This window comes from Antrostomus carolinensis, unplaced genomic scaffold (genome assembly GCF_000700745.2).
Source record: "Antrostomus carolinensis isolate BGI_N321 unplaced genomic scaffold, ASM70074v2 scaffold922, whole genome shotgun sequence".
Classification (NCBI taxonomy): domain Eukaryota; kingdom Metazoa; phylum Chordata; class Aves; order Caprimulgiformes; family Caprimulgidae; genus Antrostomus; species Antrostomus carolinensis.
The window spans coordinates 53,655-72,910 of record NW_010298729.1 but is presented as its reverse complement, the minus strand read 5'-3'; the positions used below and the strand labels follow the sequence as shown (position 1 = coordinate 72,910).

The 19,256-nt window shown below is 45.5% G+C and overlaps 2 protein-coding genes across 2 annotated transcripts in view; one reads left to right on the top strand and one right to left on the bottom strand.

The window, feature by feature from the left end:
• The first annotated feature begins 450 nt into the window (after positions 1-450).
• On the top strand, positions 451-14,451 carry LOC104520735 (solute carrier family 22 member 2). Its single transcript, XM_029083631.1, has 11 exons — positions 451-861; positions 2,379-2,482; positions 5,755-5,909; positions 6,984-7,152; positions 7,995-8,109; positions 8,550-8,656; positions 8,823-9,037; positions 10,939-11,047; positions 11,773-11,885; positions 12,887-12,986; positions 14,385-14,451. The coding sequence occupies exons 1-11, from the start codon at positions 451-453 to the stop codon at positions 14,449-14,451; spliced, it is 1,665 nt and encodes a 554-aa protein (XP_028939464.1).
• A 2,823-nt stretch (positions 14,452-17,274) lies between these two features.
• The window catches only part of LOC104520732 (solute carrier family 22 member 2-like), a 12,591-nt gene continuing 10,609 nt past the window's right edge, over positions 17,275-19,256 (bottom strand). The window contains 2 exon segments of the mRNA XM_010162514.1: positions 17,275-17,341; positions 17,847-17,946. Of these exon segments, the coding sequence (XP_010160816.1) occupies positions 17,275-17,341; positions 17,847-17,946 (167 nt within the window).

Here is a 19,256-nt window from a genome sequence, read left to right as displayed (position 1 = left end):
GAGGGAGAGGACAACATTGCTTTCACAATATTTATGGCCTCTGAAAATACAAAGGAATTATTGCCTATCCCATACTGTGCACTGACAGACTCTCAGTGACAGACTGAAAGGTCCATAATCTAAGACATCAGCGCTTGTATTTCAAGCGTGTCCTATACAAATCGTAGAATACCAGGTTGGAAGGGACCTCAAGGATCATCTGGTCCAACCTTTCTTGGCAAAAGCACAAAACAAAACTACAACAGAAGCCAAAACAGAGCCAAGTTTTGTTTAGAAATGGCATTTGAGAAACAAAGGTTGCGATGCATGGCTTGACAATTGACAAAGCTAATTAATTATTTGTTTGTGAGTTTTGAGCAAACACTTTGGCTGTTATTTAAGCATGCAGTGAAGGGCAAAGCCCTGCAAAGCAGCTGAGTTAGGTGTTTTAATGAGTTGCAGCATACAAAGATGCCAACCCTGGATGACATTTTAGAGCAGATCGGTGAATTTGATTTCTTTCAGAAAAAAACCCTCTTTGTCTTATGCCTGCTTTCTGCTACCTTCGTTCCCATTTATGTGGGGATTTATTTTCTGGGATTCATCCCTGAGCATCGCTGCTTCAACCCCGGGGTGGCTGAGCTGAGCCAGCGCTGTGGCTGGAGCCTGGAGCAGCAGCTGAATCACATGGTTCCCAAGTGGGGTGGCCACGGGGCCGATTTCAGCAGCCGCTGCAGGAGGTACGAGGTGGACTGGAACACGACGGGCATCAGCTGCACCGACCCCCTTGGTAGCCTCGTGGGCAACCAGAGCACGGTCCCCCTCGGTCCCTGCCGGGATGGCTGGGTCTACGACTCACCGGGGACTTCTCTCGTAACTGAGGTAAGACACAGTTTGTCCAGCAAAATCGCTCTTGCCTGCACACCTTGAAGCTAGAAGAGGCTGGATTGGTAAAGTTTGCTTCTGGTGCAGAGCCTGAGCCTGACTGCTGATAAATAGTGAGTATCACAACTTGCTAGGGACTTAGAGCAAAGGTTTACATGGATAAATAAAGGGAAGTAATTCCTTTTCCTAAGGGGATAATACTGCAAGTTTGTCATCAATCAGACAATGGCTATTCTCATAATTCAGTACTTCAGACACCAAATTGAGAGTAGCACCTCGTAGCCCAAACTGAGGAATTGCACCTTTGAGTGATAATCCAAACAGATACTCACATACAATGAACAAGAAGTAGGAGATGGGGCTAGATCTGTCAGGTACTGTTAGCAACAACAGCATTCTTTTCTTCCAACTTACACTGTCTAAACCAGACAGCTCAAAAAGTGAAAAAGCGTGCAAACCAGTACTAACAGTCTAAGAGCCATGTAGAGACCTGAAGCATAGAAAAGACCTCAAGAGAGATCTTTTACTTCTCCTCCAGTCCCAAGTCCGTATTAACTATATCTAAACCATACCTAGCAGGTGTTTCTGGAACCAATTCTTAAAAAAAACTGTGATGCTAGATACTTTGCAGCTTCCTTGGACAGGGTATTCATATTCCCTTGCTTTGCTATTGTCATCATTACAAAGCAAGTCCATCTTACTTTCCCTTTGGACAGATGGGTTGGGGCAGAGAAGAGCACTCCCAGCTGTCCTCCTCATTGGTCAAGCCAGGAAAACGGATCTGATCTGTTTGGTACAGCCCCAGCAAACCTGTCTGGGTTAGAAAGAGACTAAAAAACCAGCCAAAGACATTCGTGCTTTTTTTCTAGGCTGAATTCTAGTTACACCGGAAGGAATATTTCCAGCTGTAGAGAAGTTAACACCAGTTTGCCCTCCTCCCCTCACTTGGTGCAGGCTGGTAACCTGTTAATTGCAAATCAAAAGCAAGTTACAGAGTACCAGTTCACTGCAGGGAAGTCAACCAAATCCTGGGCGTTTTGCCAGCGCTGATGAGGAGAAAGACAGCCATCTCCTAGCTCCCCTCTGGCAGGGCTCACAGCAGCCCCACCTCTCATGCCAGGCACTGCTTTCACACAGCAACATAATACATGGTTAGAGACAGGCGTTGGCATCTGGGAAGGAAACAATGCTCCAAGAGTCCTCCAAATTTCAAGCAGATGGGTGGGGAAGAGAGGGTAAGATTTTTCTAAACTTCCTAAATTTTTCGTTCAAAGTTTCTCTCCCTTTCTCACCCTCCTTATTGTGTCATTGTGCAATCATTTTCCAGGATGTAACTTTTCCACAAGGTTTGGGAAAATCCAGACAAGATGTGTTGCTGACGTCAGCTTAAGAGATGAGAGCATTTCTTTTCTGGAGCTGGTTTTCTAGTTGTGTGTCACTGGTTTCCTTCCTCATAAAACAGCCATGGTTTGTGTTTAATGTTCCTGTGGTTCTAACTGTGGTTGCCCTTGCAGTTTAACCTGGTGTGTGAGGACTCCTGGAAGCTGGACCTCTTCCAGTCGTGTGTGAACGCTGGGTTTTTTATTGGCTCTGTGAGCATTGGCTACTTAGCAGACAGGTATGTACTATGTAGACAGGTGTGAGATGAACTATATCCTCTGGTTATCTGCTTTCTGCATGTCGCTGAACAACATTCATGATTCAAAGAAGAATGGATACAATTAAAACTGATTCAAAAGGCTCATGCGTCACTGACAAAGGAGTGGATGGTGGTTGGTGGTGATGGATGGTGGATCCTAACTCCCTGCTTTCAAAGGCTGTTGTGACCCAGGAATCCACAGAAATGCCATGGTGTTGTTTGACTTTTACAGCCTCTCAGTGGCTCCAGAGGGAATTTGCACATTCACAAGTGAAGAGATTTTGTTTTCTTTCACAGTGGCAAACTGCAATGCCAATGAGATAAAATTTTAACTCACGCACCAAGAACTATTTGCTCATCTTTGTGATAAATTAGTTTCACATTAATTTTAACAGTATCCAGATGGCCATAAATGAGTTTCAAAATAGGAGTTTTTCTCACATACAGAAATAGAAGTTGCTCCTTCCTAAATTTTCTTTGATCCCCCTTTTTCTCATTTGGCTCTGTATGTAGCCAGATCTAGATCTTACTATCCCTCATCTCCTCTTTTCCACCACAAATGTCATTGTGCCGTATATCTGCCGAGTGGGGTTTGGTTTTTGTTTTGGGGGTTTTTTTTTTAGGTTAGACTCTGAACAAATTTGATGCTTTGTAGCTGACCTTCCTGTGCAAGTTTACCAAATTTTCAGTAAAATGTCAAGACAGGCTGAGACGGGAATTTGAAGAGGTGGAAGTAACACAGGATGAACAGTCCTTCTGTAGGGTCAGTCTGTCTTGGATAAATGGGTTTTTTTCTTTGTATTCTCAGAACATAGGAAAGAACAAAGAGCAATAGCCTTCTCCTCCCATGCTGATCAGGCACCAAAATAATCTCTGTTGGACAGATACTGCCACCATTCCCTTCTTTTCACTTTCCTCCAAGGAGGAAGGTCTACGGGAAGGAGGGCAGCTATTACCCTTAGTACTTCTGCACTGTCACAAAAAAAGGATAGGACTGTGTTTGTCTCACTGCTCCCATGTTTCATTGCAGGCAAACACATCATCGGTTAGGTTGCGCATACCATCTTTATGGCTACCACAGTCCTAGCTAACCCAAACCTGTCCCTCCACACAGATAAACCTGCTTGTGAAGAAGCTCACCTATGCACAGATTGGACAGACTGCTTTCCAGTCCTCAGTAAACCATTATCTTACTGCCAGTGAATCAGATTATGGTATTTTTAAGCTTTCTGCTTAAACAGATTTTTTCATCTGAAGATAGTGATTCATCAAAGTAACCCTTTCTGGCCACATCTTATGCGTGGCTGCACTTTTGCAAAAAGCTCTCTCAGGTGAAAGACATCAAATGGCTGCAACAGTACCACAAAGATCCTGCATCCAGTCTTCAGTCCTGGGCTGAAGTCCCTTGTCTGATTTGAAGGACAAAGGCTGATACACTTACGCCAAGTTTTGCTTTTATTCACATGCATTTTGAAAGGCCTTGTTTTCTTTTTTGCATCAGAAACATATGTCAGCCCCCTATACTTTCTTTCCCTTAAATCCAAATTCTCATTTTCTGACCAGTTTTCTAGTGAATTTGAAAGTACTCTGTCCTTTTTCCCAGAACTGATGCTTGGATAATGATGCACAGCTTATGGGAGCAAAGGAGGGGATACGTAGCAGCCACTTATCCAGGAATGACAAGACATGAAACAGCAGTGAGAAGATGCCGCAACCATCAGAGGCACCACTCTTCAGATTACCTTTTCAGCACAGAGGTGCACTGAGCAATCATGTGCCCTAACAAAGGCATTTCTTGGCAGCATATGGCTGTGCGAGCCAATAGAAACTGGAGCTCCCAAACCTACAGCCATTTACATCTGAAATGCTCTCTCTCTGTATCAAAATACTGAAAGATCTTTTTACCAAGCTTATTATCAATCAAAAGTTCAAAAAGACATGAGGGAGTAGGGTATCATTGCTACTAAGATAAAGCACATGCATGTCATAGCATCAAGGGGTTTTCTACAGCCCTGCTCACTGCCATCCTGCTCCAGTTCCCCGGTCCCTACACTGCAAGCACCCAAGAGCAATACAAAATCCCATACCTGGAGAGTGTTGTGCTTAGGGCAGGTACAAACCCAGAAGCCTCAAATTTATTAGAAGGAATGGGAAAAGGCCCATGAATTCTGTGTTTCCTGGATTTGAGATATCCATCCTCTTCTCATCAGACAGCCTGAGTGCAGCTGGATTGTTAGCTTTCCCATGTATGAGATTGCTGCAAGCCGCTGTACTTGGGACAGCTCCTGTGTTTCAGGTGCTTCAGGGGAAGTTGCACAAGCTCTTTCCAAATGCGTTTTTCTCTGAGGGATTAGACCTGCTCATTTACTTGATGGGTCTCTGGGCACACATCCAGGTGCTGACTTTAACATTCAAGAGTCATACATGTCTTGGAAATGGCAACCCTGTCTCCCTGGAGACCTCCTGAGGTCAGTGCTAAGATGCATCATTGCACCTCTGCCATTCAGAGCTGGGACACTAAGAAAGGACCTTTGTGGGAGAGGACTCCTCTCATCATCTGATGAGGCTCTCTTGGGCTGGACTTAAAGGCAAGTTAAAAATGTCTGTATGTCAGGCTCATGACCGGAGGAGTCTGAGTGATGGGATCTGCTGATGTTATTCTGGAGAACAGAAGACATTTATTTGGCTGACATTTATTATCATGCTATTTTTGTTAGTGGACATTGGCTAATTTAATGGTTTTTATAAATCATACTTCTGTCAGCTAGAAAACAAATGCCTTTCCAGTGTTCCAGTAAGCTTGTTTCTTTTGGAAACAATTTATTCCTGACTATCAGTGAGTCACGGTGATACAGGGAATGACAAATAACAGGGATGTGCAAAACCGTCTATTCAATAAGAGCTCAATAGTCAGACAAAGCTGATGACAAAATAGGTAAAGATCACAGTTATTGAACAAGATCACCATTAAAAAGCTATTGCAGCTTTGAAAGATGGGCTGAAGAGCCAAATCAGAGCATTTCTTGAACTCATCAGCTAAGTCATTAACCAGAAGTGAGCGACAAGTTAAAATCACAGGACAGGGGAGCCTCCTGAGCTTGGATTGAGATGAAAAATGCTGCAAAGGGAAAAGCAGAAACAGATTCCTATTCAAAATGAACACTGAAGATGATCTCCAGCCTCTTCACACCCTTTGGTTTGCCACCCTACCCTCCTGGCAGCTGAGCCTCTTCTCTTCTTTCCTTCCACAGGTTTGGTCGCAAGCTCTGCCTCCTGGTCACAGTCCTCATCAATGCGGTCTCAGGGGTTCTCATGGCCTTTGCACCAAGCTACAGCTGGACAGTGATCTTCCGCCTGATACAGGGGCTGGTCAGCAAGGCAGGCTGGCTGACAGGCTACGTCCTCAGTTACGGCAGCTTGCAAGTACACTTTCTGGGCAGGAACCCCCTGGTTTAATGGCAGGGCTGACCCTTGCTGGTTCCATCCATCTGGAGCCATGTGTAACAAGAGTAGACAGCGATACTCTGCTATTTACTGCCAAAGTGCGCCGCTTTGCTTAAATACAGGTGCTTACGACCCAAGTTTGCACCAGCTCGTAGATATAAATGGATTAATTAGGAGGCAGCTCTCAAAAATAGGGAGCATTCGTACCTGGAGAGGCATGTGCCAAAACAAAGGACAAAGTTTAGAGACAAGAACTGATTGAAAATATTGAAAACATTGCAAAGATGTACGACACTTTTCCAGGAAAGGCAGCAAGTGGTGCTGTGAGACATAACACTTAGAATAATAGAATCATTTTGGTTGGAAAAGACCTTTAAGGTCATTGAGTCCAACTGTAAACCTAACCTAGACTCCCCTTGCCAAGTCCACCACTAAACCATGTCCATAAGCACCACATCTACCCGTCTTTTAAACACCTCCAGGGATGGTGACTCAACCACTTCCCTGGGCAGCCTGTTCCAATGCTTGATAAGCCTCTCAGTGAAAAAAAATTTCCTAATATTCAATCTAAACCTCCCCTAGCACAACTTGTGTTTCACAGCCTTGGGTGCCAAAACGAATTTTGCTGTGCTGTTTCCCATGCTTGGTGGGTAGGGAGGTTCCATTTCTAAGCTGTATGTGAGGAGGGAGATGGAGGCAAGCAAGTGCCAACTGTTTATTTTATTTTCCCATTTAGTTCTTAGAAGGAGTGGGAGGAAGAAAGCAGCGTTTGCCCTGTGCTAATGGGTGAGGGCCTGACACCCTTGAAAGCAGGGATGAAGTCCCCAGCTGATTGGCAGAGGAGGAAGTGCCAAGACTTGTCCTGTGATTTACACCAGGGACCCAGGCCTGCTCTGTTTTCCCATCCAAACCTACGCCTGCACACCAAGCTGCACAGGCATGGCTAAGCACAGGGGCTCTACCTGGTTTTAGTTGGCAGGAGTTATGTTCCCTCTCCAAACCAATTTATTTTCACTCATACAACGTGCGTTTGCAGTTGCAGAATTTGTTGGCTTAACCTACCGGAGGGCAGTGGCCATCATTTACCAGCTTGCCTTCAGCGTGGGACTCCTCGTCCTCACCGCCCTGGCTTACGCGGTCCCGCACTGGAGGTGGCTCCAGCTCGCGGTCACACTGCCCAATTTCTTCTTCCTGCTCTACTATTGGTAAGTGCCTGCTGTGACATCTCCCAGCAGCGCCAAGCCAAAAACAGGGACTGTAACTGGGAGTTGAGGCTTCTCTGTAAGGTTCAGCCACAGCGGTACATGTAGGGTTCCCAAGACAACGTTGGATCAGACCTGGCATTTTGCTGGTTTTCTGTTCCCTTGCCCAGGGGTTTAGGCTGAGTCACCTAAGGGATGAGCAAGGGAGTACCTGCACCAGGTTGTAATGCTTCTGTGTTTGGAGTCCTTGCCACCCATCACAAACTAGTAAGTTGTTATTTCTTGAGCAGTACTTGAGCTACTGTGAGAAGTGAGTTTTTATAATCATTGATAAAAATGGTTGGGTTTTTTTTAAATGCAATCAGCATACTTTTGTTGACTATTTGTCAAAAAAAAAAGAATGAAAGTACTCCTTAGAAAATTCCATAACCAGATCAGGGAACGTATTTGGGAGGGGTTTCTTGTTTGGGTTTTTTTGAAAGTTTATTTTTAACACGGAGAAGCTGGAGGATCAGGTTTGCAGCTGTTCTTTTTTATATCCACAGACTAGTAGCCATTTACTAAAACATGTCAACAGAATTTATCTCAGACTAATGTTTCCAAACTATAGTAAACCAGTTTTAGCCTTAAAAAAAAACCCCAACTGACTATGTTGTCATTGAAGTGGAGCACAAATCAGAGCGCAGTCACTAACAGACACAGCTACCACTGAGTTCAATACCACCCTTGGATATTCAATACACCATAGGATCCTCACCTGAGAAACCCAGTTCCATTTTCATTTTCTATGTACCGGTAATGTGCATTTTCCTTCCTCACTGCTGTTGTGCTTATATGTGTTGCAGGTGTCTGCCTGAGTCTCCCAGGTGGCTCATATCTCAAAAGCAAAATGATAAAGCTATGGAAGTTATTAAGCACATCGCCAAGGGAAATAAGAAGCAGCTGCCTCTCTTTTACCAGGTGACTACACTGCAGTTGCTGCACATATGCAAACCTCGAGGCAAATGACGTTATGAGTTTGGGACTGTTTTGGGTTTAGAGTAGGGAGCATCTTGGCGACCAAAAGCACTGCAGTTCCCTAAAGCAAAGGCAAGTGAGTTTTCTTCTCTTCGACTGCCTAGGACCTTTGCAGAGCATATTCTTTTTCATTATTTTTTTAAGTGCTGCTTCATGCCATGCAACAGAGCTCAATCACATAGCTACACAGATATGAAGACTCTATATATTTTCATGTTTCCTTTCCCCAAAACACTCCAGATAAGTTATTTTGCCCTCAGTTACTTAACTAGCAAATGAAAACCCTCATCCTCCCATTAATCCAGAGGAAAATATTCATGGCAGTGCTCACCACCCTCTCCCCTGCACACTGTAATCTCTTGTCCTGTCACTTGTGCTCCCAGAATCTCAACTCTGAAGATGAAGATGGAGAAAAGCTGAAACCTTCATTTCTAGACCTGGTCAGGACACCTCAGATCAGAAAACACACATTCATTTTGATGTACAGTTGGTAAGGGAAGGCTTTTTCAGCTCAAATGGAGGTGTGTGATTCGGTGCCCTAAATCAACATCATTGATTTAAGTCTGTTTTGCTCCCAACCAGCTGCAAATCTCAGTTCTTTGCAAAAACTCTATCCCAGAGGGTTTGGCTTCATTTGCACTCTGTTCTCTGCCCAGGTTTACAAGCTCCGTCCTCTACCAGGGGCTCATCATGCACATGGGAGTAGCCACTGGGAACATGTATCTGGATTTCCTCTATTCTGCTCTCGTCGAGTTCCCAGCCGCCTTCATCCTCATGCTAACACTGGATCGCATTGGCCGTCGCTACCCCTGGGCTGCAGCGAACGTGATGGCAGGTGGTGCTTGCCTCATTACAGCCTTGGTCCCAGACAGTGAGTCATGCAAACCTCCTCTGGCAATGAATTCTCTCCCTGTCTCTTGGTTATTGCCCTGAAAAATTGAAAACAATCTTTGCCAACCTGTCCCACTTCAGTATTGTGATCCAATGAAGACCAATACCATAAAAGCTAATGTATGTCCCACCATCAGTATTTGTACCAGCTAATGAGAGGCTGTAGAAATGAGGTGAATTAAATTTCCTAAACAGCATCAAACCAGATAGCAGGTCTGCTGGATCATGAAACATGCTATGTTAAGTCCACAATTTTTGCCTGGCCTAAAATTTGGATTTGAATGCACAATTCAAGGTTTTCATTAAAAAAAAAAATCCCCATGTTTTCTGTTTCTGAAAAAGGAAAAATACACGGGCATACGCACTCACTTAAACACCATCTGGGTACAGTAAGTACTTTGTGCCATCAACAGTGCTGCTGCCATGAATGTAGGATGTTGAGCAACCGTGGTGACAGGCACTTGGCTTTTGTTTAGTTAAGCATTCACCATTTGGCCATAATCTCAAAGCAATGTGTCCCTCAAGGGCCACTGAATGAAACATCTTTCCTTTTTATTTATGGAATACAGCTAGACTGAAACGACAGACATAACAGTGCCAAACAACTATCAGTTCATGCAAAACAAGGACAAAACCACAAAATGCTACAAAAAAATGTCACAAAAAAATGTCATAGGCAAAAAACTCAAAGTGTCCAGACAATAGGAACCCATTTTAACAAGCGACTGGGGAGTGCAGGAGCTACACAAGGGACAACTGGGCTTTGCTGGGGCAGCACAGGGGTTGGAGTCCCATGGCCCCACAGCTGCTGCCCATGCCAGGGCATGGGGAGCAGCAGTGCCCAGGTGAGTGCCTTGCACCAGGGACAGGTAAGGCTGGTGAAGACACGGCTGCCAGCCCAGCTCAGCCCACAGTTTAACACCCTGATGGGCTTGGTGGCACCACTCACCAGCAGAAACCACAGCCTTCCTGCTTGCCTGCATTGGTACTGCCAGCCCCAAGCTTAGCCACTCTCAAAGCCCATAGCCCAAAGTCCAACCCTCCAGGAAAAGGTTGCTTTTCACCCAGATGGGCTCTGTGGGGGTGGTGGGGCAGGCAGAGCCCCGGTGAGGAGGCAGGGACATCCCCAGCCTCCCAAGCTGCAGTTGCTGGTGTCTCAGCTATGGTGAGGCTCTGGTGGCTGGGCTTACCGGTTGCTATGGGTCAGCACAATACTGCCCTTGGCTGAATAAATGAGGGAGAAACTCAATGCTCCAATGTTGTGAAACATCTGAAGCCATGATTCAAGGTCAGTTTGGGATCTAAAAGCCCACGTGGCACACAGAGGTGTCCTGGACTGACTCTCCTCGCAGGGCTGGAATATTAATTTGTTTGCAGCAGACATCTGTAGCTCCAGGTGTGAAAGCAGTTGCAGAGCACACACTTAGAGACAGGGAGACAACATAAACTTGTTCCAGTCTGAAAGTCATCAGAAGCCTCTGTGCAAAAGTATGGAGCATCTTTCTGATAAGCAGATTTCAACTACCAAACAGTTCAGCTGCCCTCTGTTTAGTTTTACTGCAAGCAAGAAATGGTGTCTTGCATATAAGCTTTTGTTAATGCACTGGATAACCCAAACTACTTTGTATCATTGGTTTCTCCTCTCCATGACAGAAACCTAGCAAAGTCTCAAGTCTTGGTTGTTTGCTTGAATCACAAGATAATTGCACTAGAAATTATTTCTTGAGTAAAACAGAACACCATCATGTGCTGTCCTCTTGACCTTTCATGACAGTAAACTTACTGTTTCCTTAAATTAAATCTTTAATGCTGTTTTAAGTCAAGAGCAGGGAAAAAAAGTAGTTTTCTATTCCAACCCTAATGTACACAATGTCTTCCCAGCTCTTTATTGGCTTAAAATGACTGCAGCTTGCTTGGGCAGGATGGGAATTACCATGTGCTACGAAATTACTTGTTTGGTAAATCCTGAGCTGTATCCAACATTTCTCAGGTAAGTGCACCATTCTCTGTTAGCTGTTAAAAGCACTGGGTGTTTCTCTGTGGGAGACTGAGAGGCCAGCTCAAGGCTGTGAATGCAGCTGAAGAGCCTGTAGCTCAGGCACTGCCCTGGAAAAGGTGCTTGTGTGTATAAAACACACCTTGCAAAGGTGGAGGAAAGCTGCTGGGTGATGCAGCAGACACCCACCACCTTCCCTGACTAAAGCCCTTTCCCCACTTCTAAGCCCAGCATTGAAACAGCAGGTTTTTGAGGGGAGGTGTAAGAAACCTTCCCAGACACCCCCCAGGTTCCCCTTCTAGTGCAGCTCAGTGAACCAGGAGAAGTCAAATGCTCTTTAAGATCTCTCCTCCAATACACAGATAGTCTTAACGTCTTGTCTTGTCTAAGTCTTTCCCACCTCACCCATTTCATTTTGTGGTATTTCTCCACGGAAGAATGCTCTGCCTGTCCTCTCTTTTGATTATGTTCACCATGATAGGAACCTTTCTAAGCCCCATCCCAAGCCCCAAAGTGTGATCTGTCTTTTCCTCTCTGTGGGTCATGGCCCATCCCTCCTACCATCAGCTGCAACTCACCTGGGCAGGGTGCTGACCCACTTATCCCAGTGGCAGGGGTGGGCAAACCCTTGTGGGTCTTGCTGGGGTGCAGAGCTGGACCAGGCACCTCCAGGCAGAGCTGGTGACGTGTGCACACATGTGTGCACGCATGCTTTGCAGGAATCTGGGAGTCCTCGTCTGCTCGTCCATGTGTGACCTCGGTGGGATCATAACGCCCTTCCTTGTGTACAGACTAGCAGAGCTCTGGCATGAACTGCCCCTGGTCATCTTTGGTAAGAAAGAGAGCTGGGAGATGGCTCAATTAGCCACAGCCTAGATGAATGAGTTTGGTGATCTATTTCCCATGTTTAAAAAAATGTGGAGAGATGTGCATACACGTGTGTATACATGTAAGATACAGCTTGGTAAGTCTGCTTCATCTAGGTGTTTGGAAGTTGTAGCAAAGTCACCCCTTAGCCCTTTCTGCAGTAAAGGGAAACCCATGTTTTTGGGACAGCTCTTTCAAGACTTGACTGCCTCCTGCTGAGCCCTTCCCAAGGGAGAAATGTCTTTGGGTTCTGTCCCTCTCACCTGCAGTGTGGTTACAGGACCTTAGGTCGGAGCAGTATGGCCTCTTGCCTCCCTACACAAAAGTCATGCTCCACCTCTTGCTGGCACCGCAGGGGGGACAGTCTGTCAAGGATCCCATGACAATTTAGGATGGCAAAGCAGAATGTCAACCGTAATGTTAAGGCCACTATCCTAAAAAAAAAAAAGGCTGCCTTAAATGTCTACTACTGCACATATTCAAATCGGTGCTCCTGCACCACCTGCCCTGAGTGTGGTCATAGAAGGGTCTAAAACTAACCAGAAAGTGAAATTGGCCAGGTGGGCTGGTAGCAACCTTTTGCACATGTCCTAATCTAGCCAAAAGTGGAGATGACAGCTAGCTAGTGTCACCCCAATCCCACCCTAGCTGGGCAGCTAGAGCCAAAACCTGTTTCCTCTGCATTGCGTGCACAAAGCAAGGGAGCTGGGAGGGAGCCAGAGCACCTCTGGGTCTATGGCCCAGAACGGCTTTCCACGCTTCTGATGCGCCTCAGAAACATCAGCAATTACTCTGAAAAAAGAAATAGAATCACGTAGATAAAATGCCAAGCCTTGTTATCACTTTGAGGAGTCCTTATTCAATCATCAGGGCAGCCATATCTCAATGAGAATTAATTAGTGACTTGGAATTAAACTCGGGCATGACCATTGCATTGCCTTTGTGACCCTTGTTCTGTGTTTGCAGCTGTGATTGGTTTAATTGATGCTGTCTTGGTTTTGCTCCTACCCGAGATGAAGGGCAAGACTCTGCCTGAGACCATTGAAGATGCTGAAAATCTGCACAGGTATAGCATTAAGCATCCTCCTGCAGAGCACCTCTCCTTTACATCTGCAAAATCTGCTAAAAAAACCCAACAAACCCAAACATTTATTGTACATCTCCAAGGATCTGTTGGATTTTGTTGTAGACATATAAATATAGTGGATGGCTGGTGGGTAACTCATTCCCAGTAGCAATATCAGGCTCTGGGCTCTCCTGTGTGGTCTGACTAGAATCTACTAATACCTTACACAGGAGCCAGACAGTAAGAGAAGGCATGGTGGGCGGTTTCTCGAGCCATCAGAAAAGCATCCATCTAGGCTTCAGTTGCTCCTTAGGCAGCATGTACAGCAGCTCTGCCTTGAGAGGCATCTGTCAGCATGGGGAAACATCCTCCCTGCCATGGCCAGCTGCTGCCGGCAGCCAAAGGTGGCTTTCAAGCAGGAAAGCACTTTGGCACAGTGACAGGAGCTTTCAGCAGCTCATTCAGCCCTCCTACCTTCCCAGGGAAGGTGAGGCAGAGGGGTGAAGGCACGGCTCCTTGGGCAAAGGTGAACAAGTTGATGGCATGGAAACCCTACTTGAGTTGTCTGTCCTACCTGTGCTGAGGAACACAACCTCTGGTCACACCATCCTCCCAAAAACTTAGTGGTCCTGTTTAAGTGTCTGTGGCTGCCAGCTGCACCCTGCATGTGCCCAGGGGTGCTCACCACCCCAATCTCACTTCCCATATGCCACAGTGCCAGTGAGAGGACTGCTGATGTCCCTAGAGATGCTCACACCTAACAGGGACAAAGCTGGCTGAGGTGTGGTTTTAAACTTGGGGAGCAACGCAGGGAATGTCCTGTGGTTGTAGTGCTTTCTCCTTCTGGCATGACTAATATCTGCTGGAGCAGCTCCCAGGATGAGGGTAGAGCTCCACAGGCACTGAAGGAACTGCTCAGATTTACTGAAGGTGACACGGAGCCAAAAGACCCGTGGCCTCGTAAATATTGGGTGCGGGAGGAAAAGGACCCAGCCTGGCCAGAAAGGGATGGAAACATAGCACAGGGTAGAGCATGGAGAGGTTGCCTCTAGGAAAAGTTAGGAAGTCCATATATGCAACCACACACCCAGACGTTACTTTAGAAACCACCTAGAATAACAGTTTTTACAGTTGGAAATGCCAGAGTTGAAGCTACTAACGCTGCTGTTGTGAGAGGATTTCCAGGCAGTAGCGCAGCTGCAACAAGGCCACAAAAAATCTCCGATTCACTCCTAATTCTGCTGCTCTTCAAAATAATCTAACCTAATTTGAAAAATTGCCAGTGATGAGACATCTGTTAAACCTAGTTTTCAATGAATGTAAGCATAAGGATTATTTGGTGGATTGTGTGGTTAGCCACTAGGAGACTCATCTGCCTTTTCCCTTTTCCTTACGCAGGCAAGAGAGAAGCAAAGAAAAAATTATTTATCTCCATGTTCTGACTTCTGAAGCTGCCCCCAAGTAAGAATTGTAGAATCATTTAGGTTGCAAAAGACCTTTAAAATCACCAAGTCCAACTGAATACCTAACACTGCCAAGTCCACCACTAAACCATGTCCTTAAGCACCACATCTACACATCTTTTAAGTACTTCCAGGGATGGTGACTCCACCACTGCCCTGGGCAACCCCTTCCAATATTTGACAACCATTTCAGAGAAGAAATTTTTCCTAATATCCAATCTAAACCTCCCCTGGCACAACTAGAGGCCATTTCCTCTTGTCCTATCACTTGTTACTTGGGAGAAGAGACCAACGCCCACCTCGCTACAACTTCCTTTCAGGTAATTGTAGAGAGTGAGAAGGTCTTCCTTCAGCGTCCTTCTCTCCATATTATTCCCTTCACCAGCTTCATTACCCTTCTTTGGACGCGCTCCAGTACCTCAAGGACCTGTTTTGTCCCCGATCTGTATCTGTTGTGGCAGAGAGGCAGGGGGGTAGGCAGGAGGGGGCCGGCAGAGCAGCCATAGCAAGCCCAGCCCTCAACCCCACATGGGGAGGACAAGCCAGGCCAATGTGGTGATCTTTTCCCCATTGCACTTTCCCAGCTGCCAGCAGTCTGCTGCTTGGAATTTCCTGAGCCAGAAGTCATCTGCCTGCATTTCTGCTTCAGTCCTTCATGGACCATCCTTCCACAATTTTTTCTATTTGCCTTCTGAATTCATTCATGCTTCTGGCATCCCAGGGCATCTGTCAGCAGCAACTCATACAGTGTGAGTGGGAAATTCATGAAGGAACACTTCCTTCTGCTTGTTATAAAACTGAAAGTCTCTTTGGGCTGCTTACTCACAGCTCATTTCTGTAGTGAGCAGGAACGCATTCATGAGCCCAACTCACCTCCTCCAAGCTACACCTGACCCTGCATGAAAGCAAGCATGTAGACAGTAACTGATTTACTGTCACAATGTCCCCTACACCCCTTAAAATCTTGCTACTGTCGGTTGGTCTATGGCCCCTGATGCCCAGCAGGTCTGCTTCATGAGACAGCTGCTGCTGCCCAGCAGCGAGCACTGCCACTGCACAGCCAACTGCGGGAGCCCGGGGCATCCAGGAGCACCTTTTATCCCAGTTTACTCCTCTTCTTCTAGAGAAATAAGTATAAAAAATAAGTACCAGCTTTTAAGCTTTAGCATCCCAGAATGTGACTGGATACTAGGCAAGCTGGAAAACAAAAAGGACGGTAAAGAGGAGTTGGAGGCAGTGAAGCCTCATGACATGGCAGGCTGCGTGCAACTGCAACATCATTAGGGATCGGTGACAGGGCGGAGGAAGAAAGCCCCATCATGGACACCCACTGGCAGCGGTATGGACAATAACAGGACACTGCATCTCAAAGCATATTCACACATTTGTTTTCCTAACTCCAAAACAGCTGTAAGGGTTAAGGACTGAGGTGTGGGGGAAAGATGAGAAAAAAAAAAAAAAGATACAGGTTTCCAAGTAGACTTCCCTCAATAACGTGCTGTAAAATCACTGCTCTAGGGCTTTTGAAGGGTCCCCTCCATAGCCCTTGGGAAGCACTTAAAATGTGATTCACATCATATTAATCAACTTGTGTATATTCTCTGGATTGGAGTGTGTCTCCTGACTGGTCCCAGTTCTGGCAAAAGGCTCAATTTCTTCCTATTTTAAAACATTTACAGAATGTAGAATGACATGGTGCCATATAGTAGGGATGGGATTGGAACAAGTTGCAAATAAAATCTATCACATGCATTGTTTTGATCACACAATAAACAGGGGAGTTGGAAACCACATGAGCTTTGTCCTGGCCTGTAGGATGTGATTTTCTGCCAATTCATGAACACATGCACACAAGAACACCTTGACAAAACAACCATGTTAAGATTAGAGCTTGCAGACACCACAGAGCCTGTTGCCACATTTGATGGGATAAAATTAGCACTGGAGTCTCCAGGCAGCAGCTATGTTGGCATGGTGGTGTTTGGATGTGGCTGCTGACAGGAACAGCAGAGGACAAGAACAGTGCTTAGAAAGTGCCGCCCTGGACCACATCTGCTGTCAGGCCATCCATCAGATGATGCTAGGGACGACACCAGAAACTTTGTAAAAGTAAAGAACAATTATTTCCAAAACCCAGCTACCGAAGGATGGTGGGTACCCTGCAACATGGAGTTTTTCTATTCTCTTTAGGTACAGTTCTCTTAATGTGGTTTTAAGTAGTTGGGTGGGGGATAGGGTCTTTTTAAAAGGCCAGTCTCACATCCATTAATCTGGACACAGCCCTGTCCAGGTGCTCCCGAGGTTGCCTAAGCCAGGCCATGGTTGGGCCCTGAAGTGCTCCTTCCCAAGCTCCATGGACTCACATGAACACCATAACACAGAAGGGCTAAAAAAAAAAAATCTGTGCAAAGTTGTACCAAGACTGTATGAGGTTTGTAGTCATCTTGGGTCCATAACAGAAGTAAGCCTCTGTTATATTTTGCTGCCCATTCGTAATGTAAAACAACAAAGTCAGATATCATGGAGGCTTATGAAATTTTCTTGGGATGGACCTTACCAGCCCCAAGTTAATATCTGCCCCCATGCTGAGGTACACACAGCTGGTACTAAAAGTTCCCAGCTCTGAAACATTTTTATATACCAGTGTACAGAGAGGAAAGCAGCTGTGCAGTAATAGGGACAATCCCATCAGAAACCCCTGAACATCGTAAATAAAGGATAGGCAGACAAAAAAAAAGAGGCAAGACAGGAGAGAGTGTTTATTCCAATTTGCCTTTCCACACTAGCACCTTAAAGTGGGCTGCCCAGAAAGAGTTATGCCTTCTTCAGTCACGTGCTACTTCTGACGTTCGGACGTGGAGATAGATCGTTTTGGCCTTTGGAGCACTTTGCCTGAAAGAATAACAAGACATGAGCAGCAAACCAGGAATGATGTTGTTCAGTGACCACTTAACTTCTTCACTTGCTCTGCCTCTTCCCCAGAGAAAATGAGCAGCTAGTCCTCAAATCTTCTAAATTTCCTCTGGTTCCTCAGCAGACACTGATGCTTCACTCACCACATAAGTAGCTGCTATCAAGAGTGCCCCTCTTCTGTCCCACAAAGTCAGTTAGGTTTTTTAAACACAAATAACATTTATAATAATGTTGCAGCCAGTTTGACAGACTAGTGTGACTATTCACAGGCCAGGAAAGGCCTACTACGCTGCTTGTTTTCAGATACCTAGGTAGACAAGCAGTAAAAATAAAATCTCTCCAGCTACAGTATGGGAAATAACTAGCAACTTCTTGGAAGCATAGGAGGCAGTCAAGTAACCCTTAGGATTCCTCAAGGAGCTCTGGGCAGGAATTTTGCACAATTTCAGGTGAAATCTGCTAAGAGTTCATCATCCTGACTCACCTATGAAGGTTTTCAACATCTTCAACAGTCTCAGGCAAAACTCTTCCTTTAGTTTCAGGTAGAAGCAACACCAATCCACCCGCAATCAAACCAAGAACCGCTTCAAATTGAACAGATGCACAAAGAGCTTGTTAGCATATACCAATTTCCAGCATATACACCACTTTCTACTGCCTGGCACAAAGGACTCATAAATAGTATTTTATTTTCTTCTTCACAAGAGATGTGCATGTCAAGGTTCTATACGCAACACCAGCATGCCAAGTCTGGAAGATGTGGCAGCCACATGGAGACAGCAATGAGCCAAGTTCAGTTGTGAGTTAGGCACTGAACTACGGCATCTCAGGCTGGACAGACAACTGTAAAGAGGAAAGAACCCTTTATAGTCTGAGTGTATCCAGGAAATGAATTCAATCTTTCTGCTATTTACAAAACAAGATTTAGAAATACGTACACCATGTATTATGTCCTACACCACGTGATTAAAAGGAGCTTGTAAACAGGAGGGAGAGCAACTTTTTACATGGGCAGATAGTGATAGGACAAGGGGAACTGGTTTTAAACTAAGAGAGGTGAGATTTAGGTTAGATATTCGGAGGACATTTTTCACCCAGAGGGTGGTGAGGCACTGGAACAGGTTGCCCAAAGAAGCTGTGGATGCCCCAATCCCTTGAAGCATTCAAGGCCAGGCTGGATGAGGTCCTGGGCATCCTGATCTAGTGGTTGGCAGCCCTGTCCACAGCAGGGGAGTTGGAACTAGATGATCTCTAAGGTCCTTTCCATTAACTTCTCCACTGAAAATTTCTTTTACCCACTTTGTGCATGTTTGGCATCTGTATTTTGAATCTACCAAGCACCCTCCTAAACGTGCTGTCTGTTAAAAAAAATCACATATGGCCACTCAAGACATTTTTCTACAAACATTGTGCTGATCTAAAGATTCAGAAAAGTTTTGCAGACCCTGACCTGAGGGTTCAGGTCACTAGTCTGCAAACACTCATCTTGCACTTATTTACCAACCTCTTTCCACATAGCTGGAGAAGAGCCAGTTAACAGACTGTCAGAAAAGCTGAAGTGGAACAGCCACACTTGTACTCTGTTAAATAGGCAATTATGTGAAGTTCTAGGTTTTGGCTCCTGGGTGGGACAATATGCTTCACAGAAGAGCAGTAATTGACCAGATTTGAATTCATCAAAATATTCATCTCATCAAAACATTAGAACATTTCTCAGCTCTTTGCCATCTGTCAAACCTGTATTCACCTCTGGCTTCCTTTAAAACACAAGGAACAATAATAAGGGCAGAGGACACATGAATGCATAAACAAGCTCCAGGTTGTTACAAACTGAAAGCTATGGCTTTGGTAGACAGGAAGGGGCTTCTACTGAATCTGGGGCAACTGCCTTAGC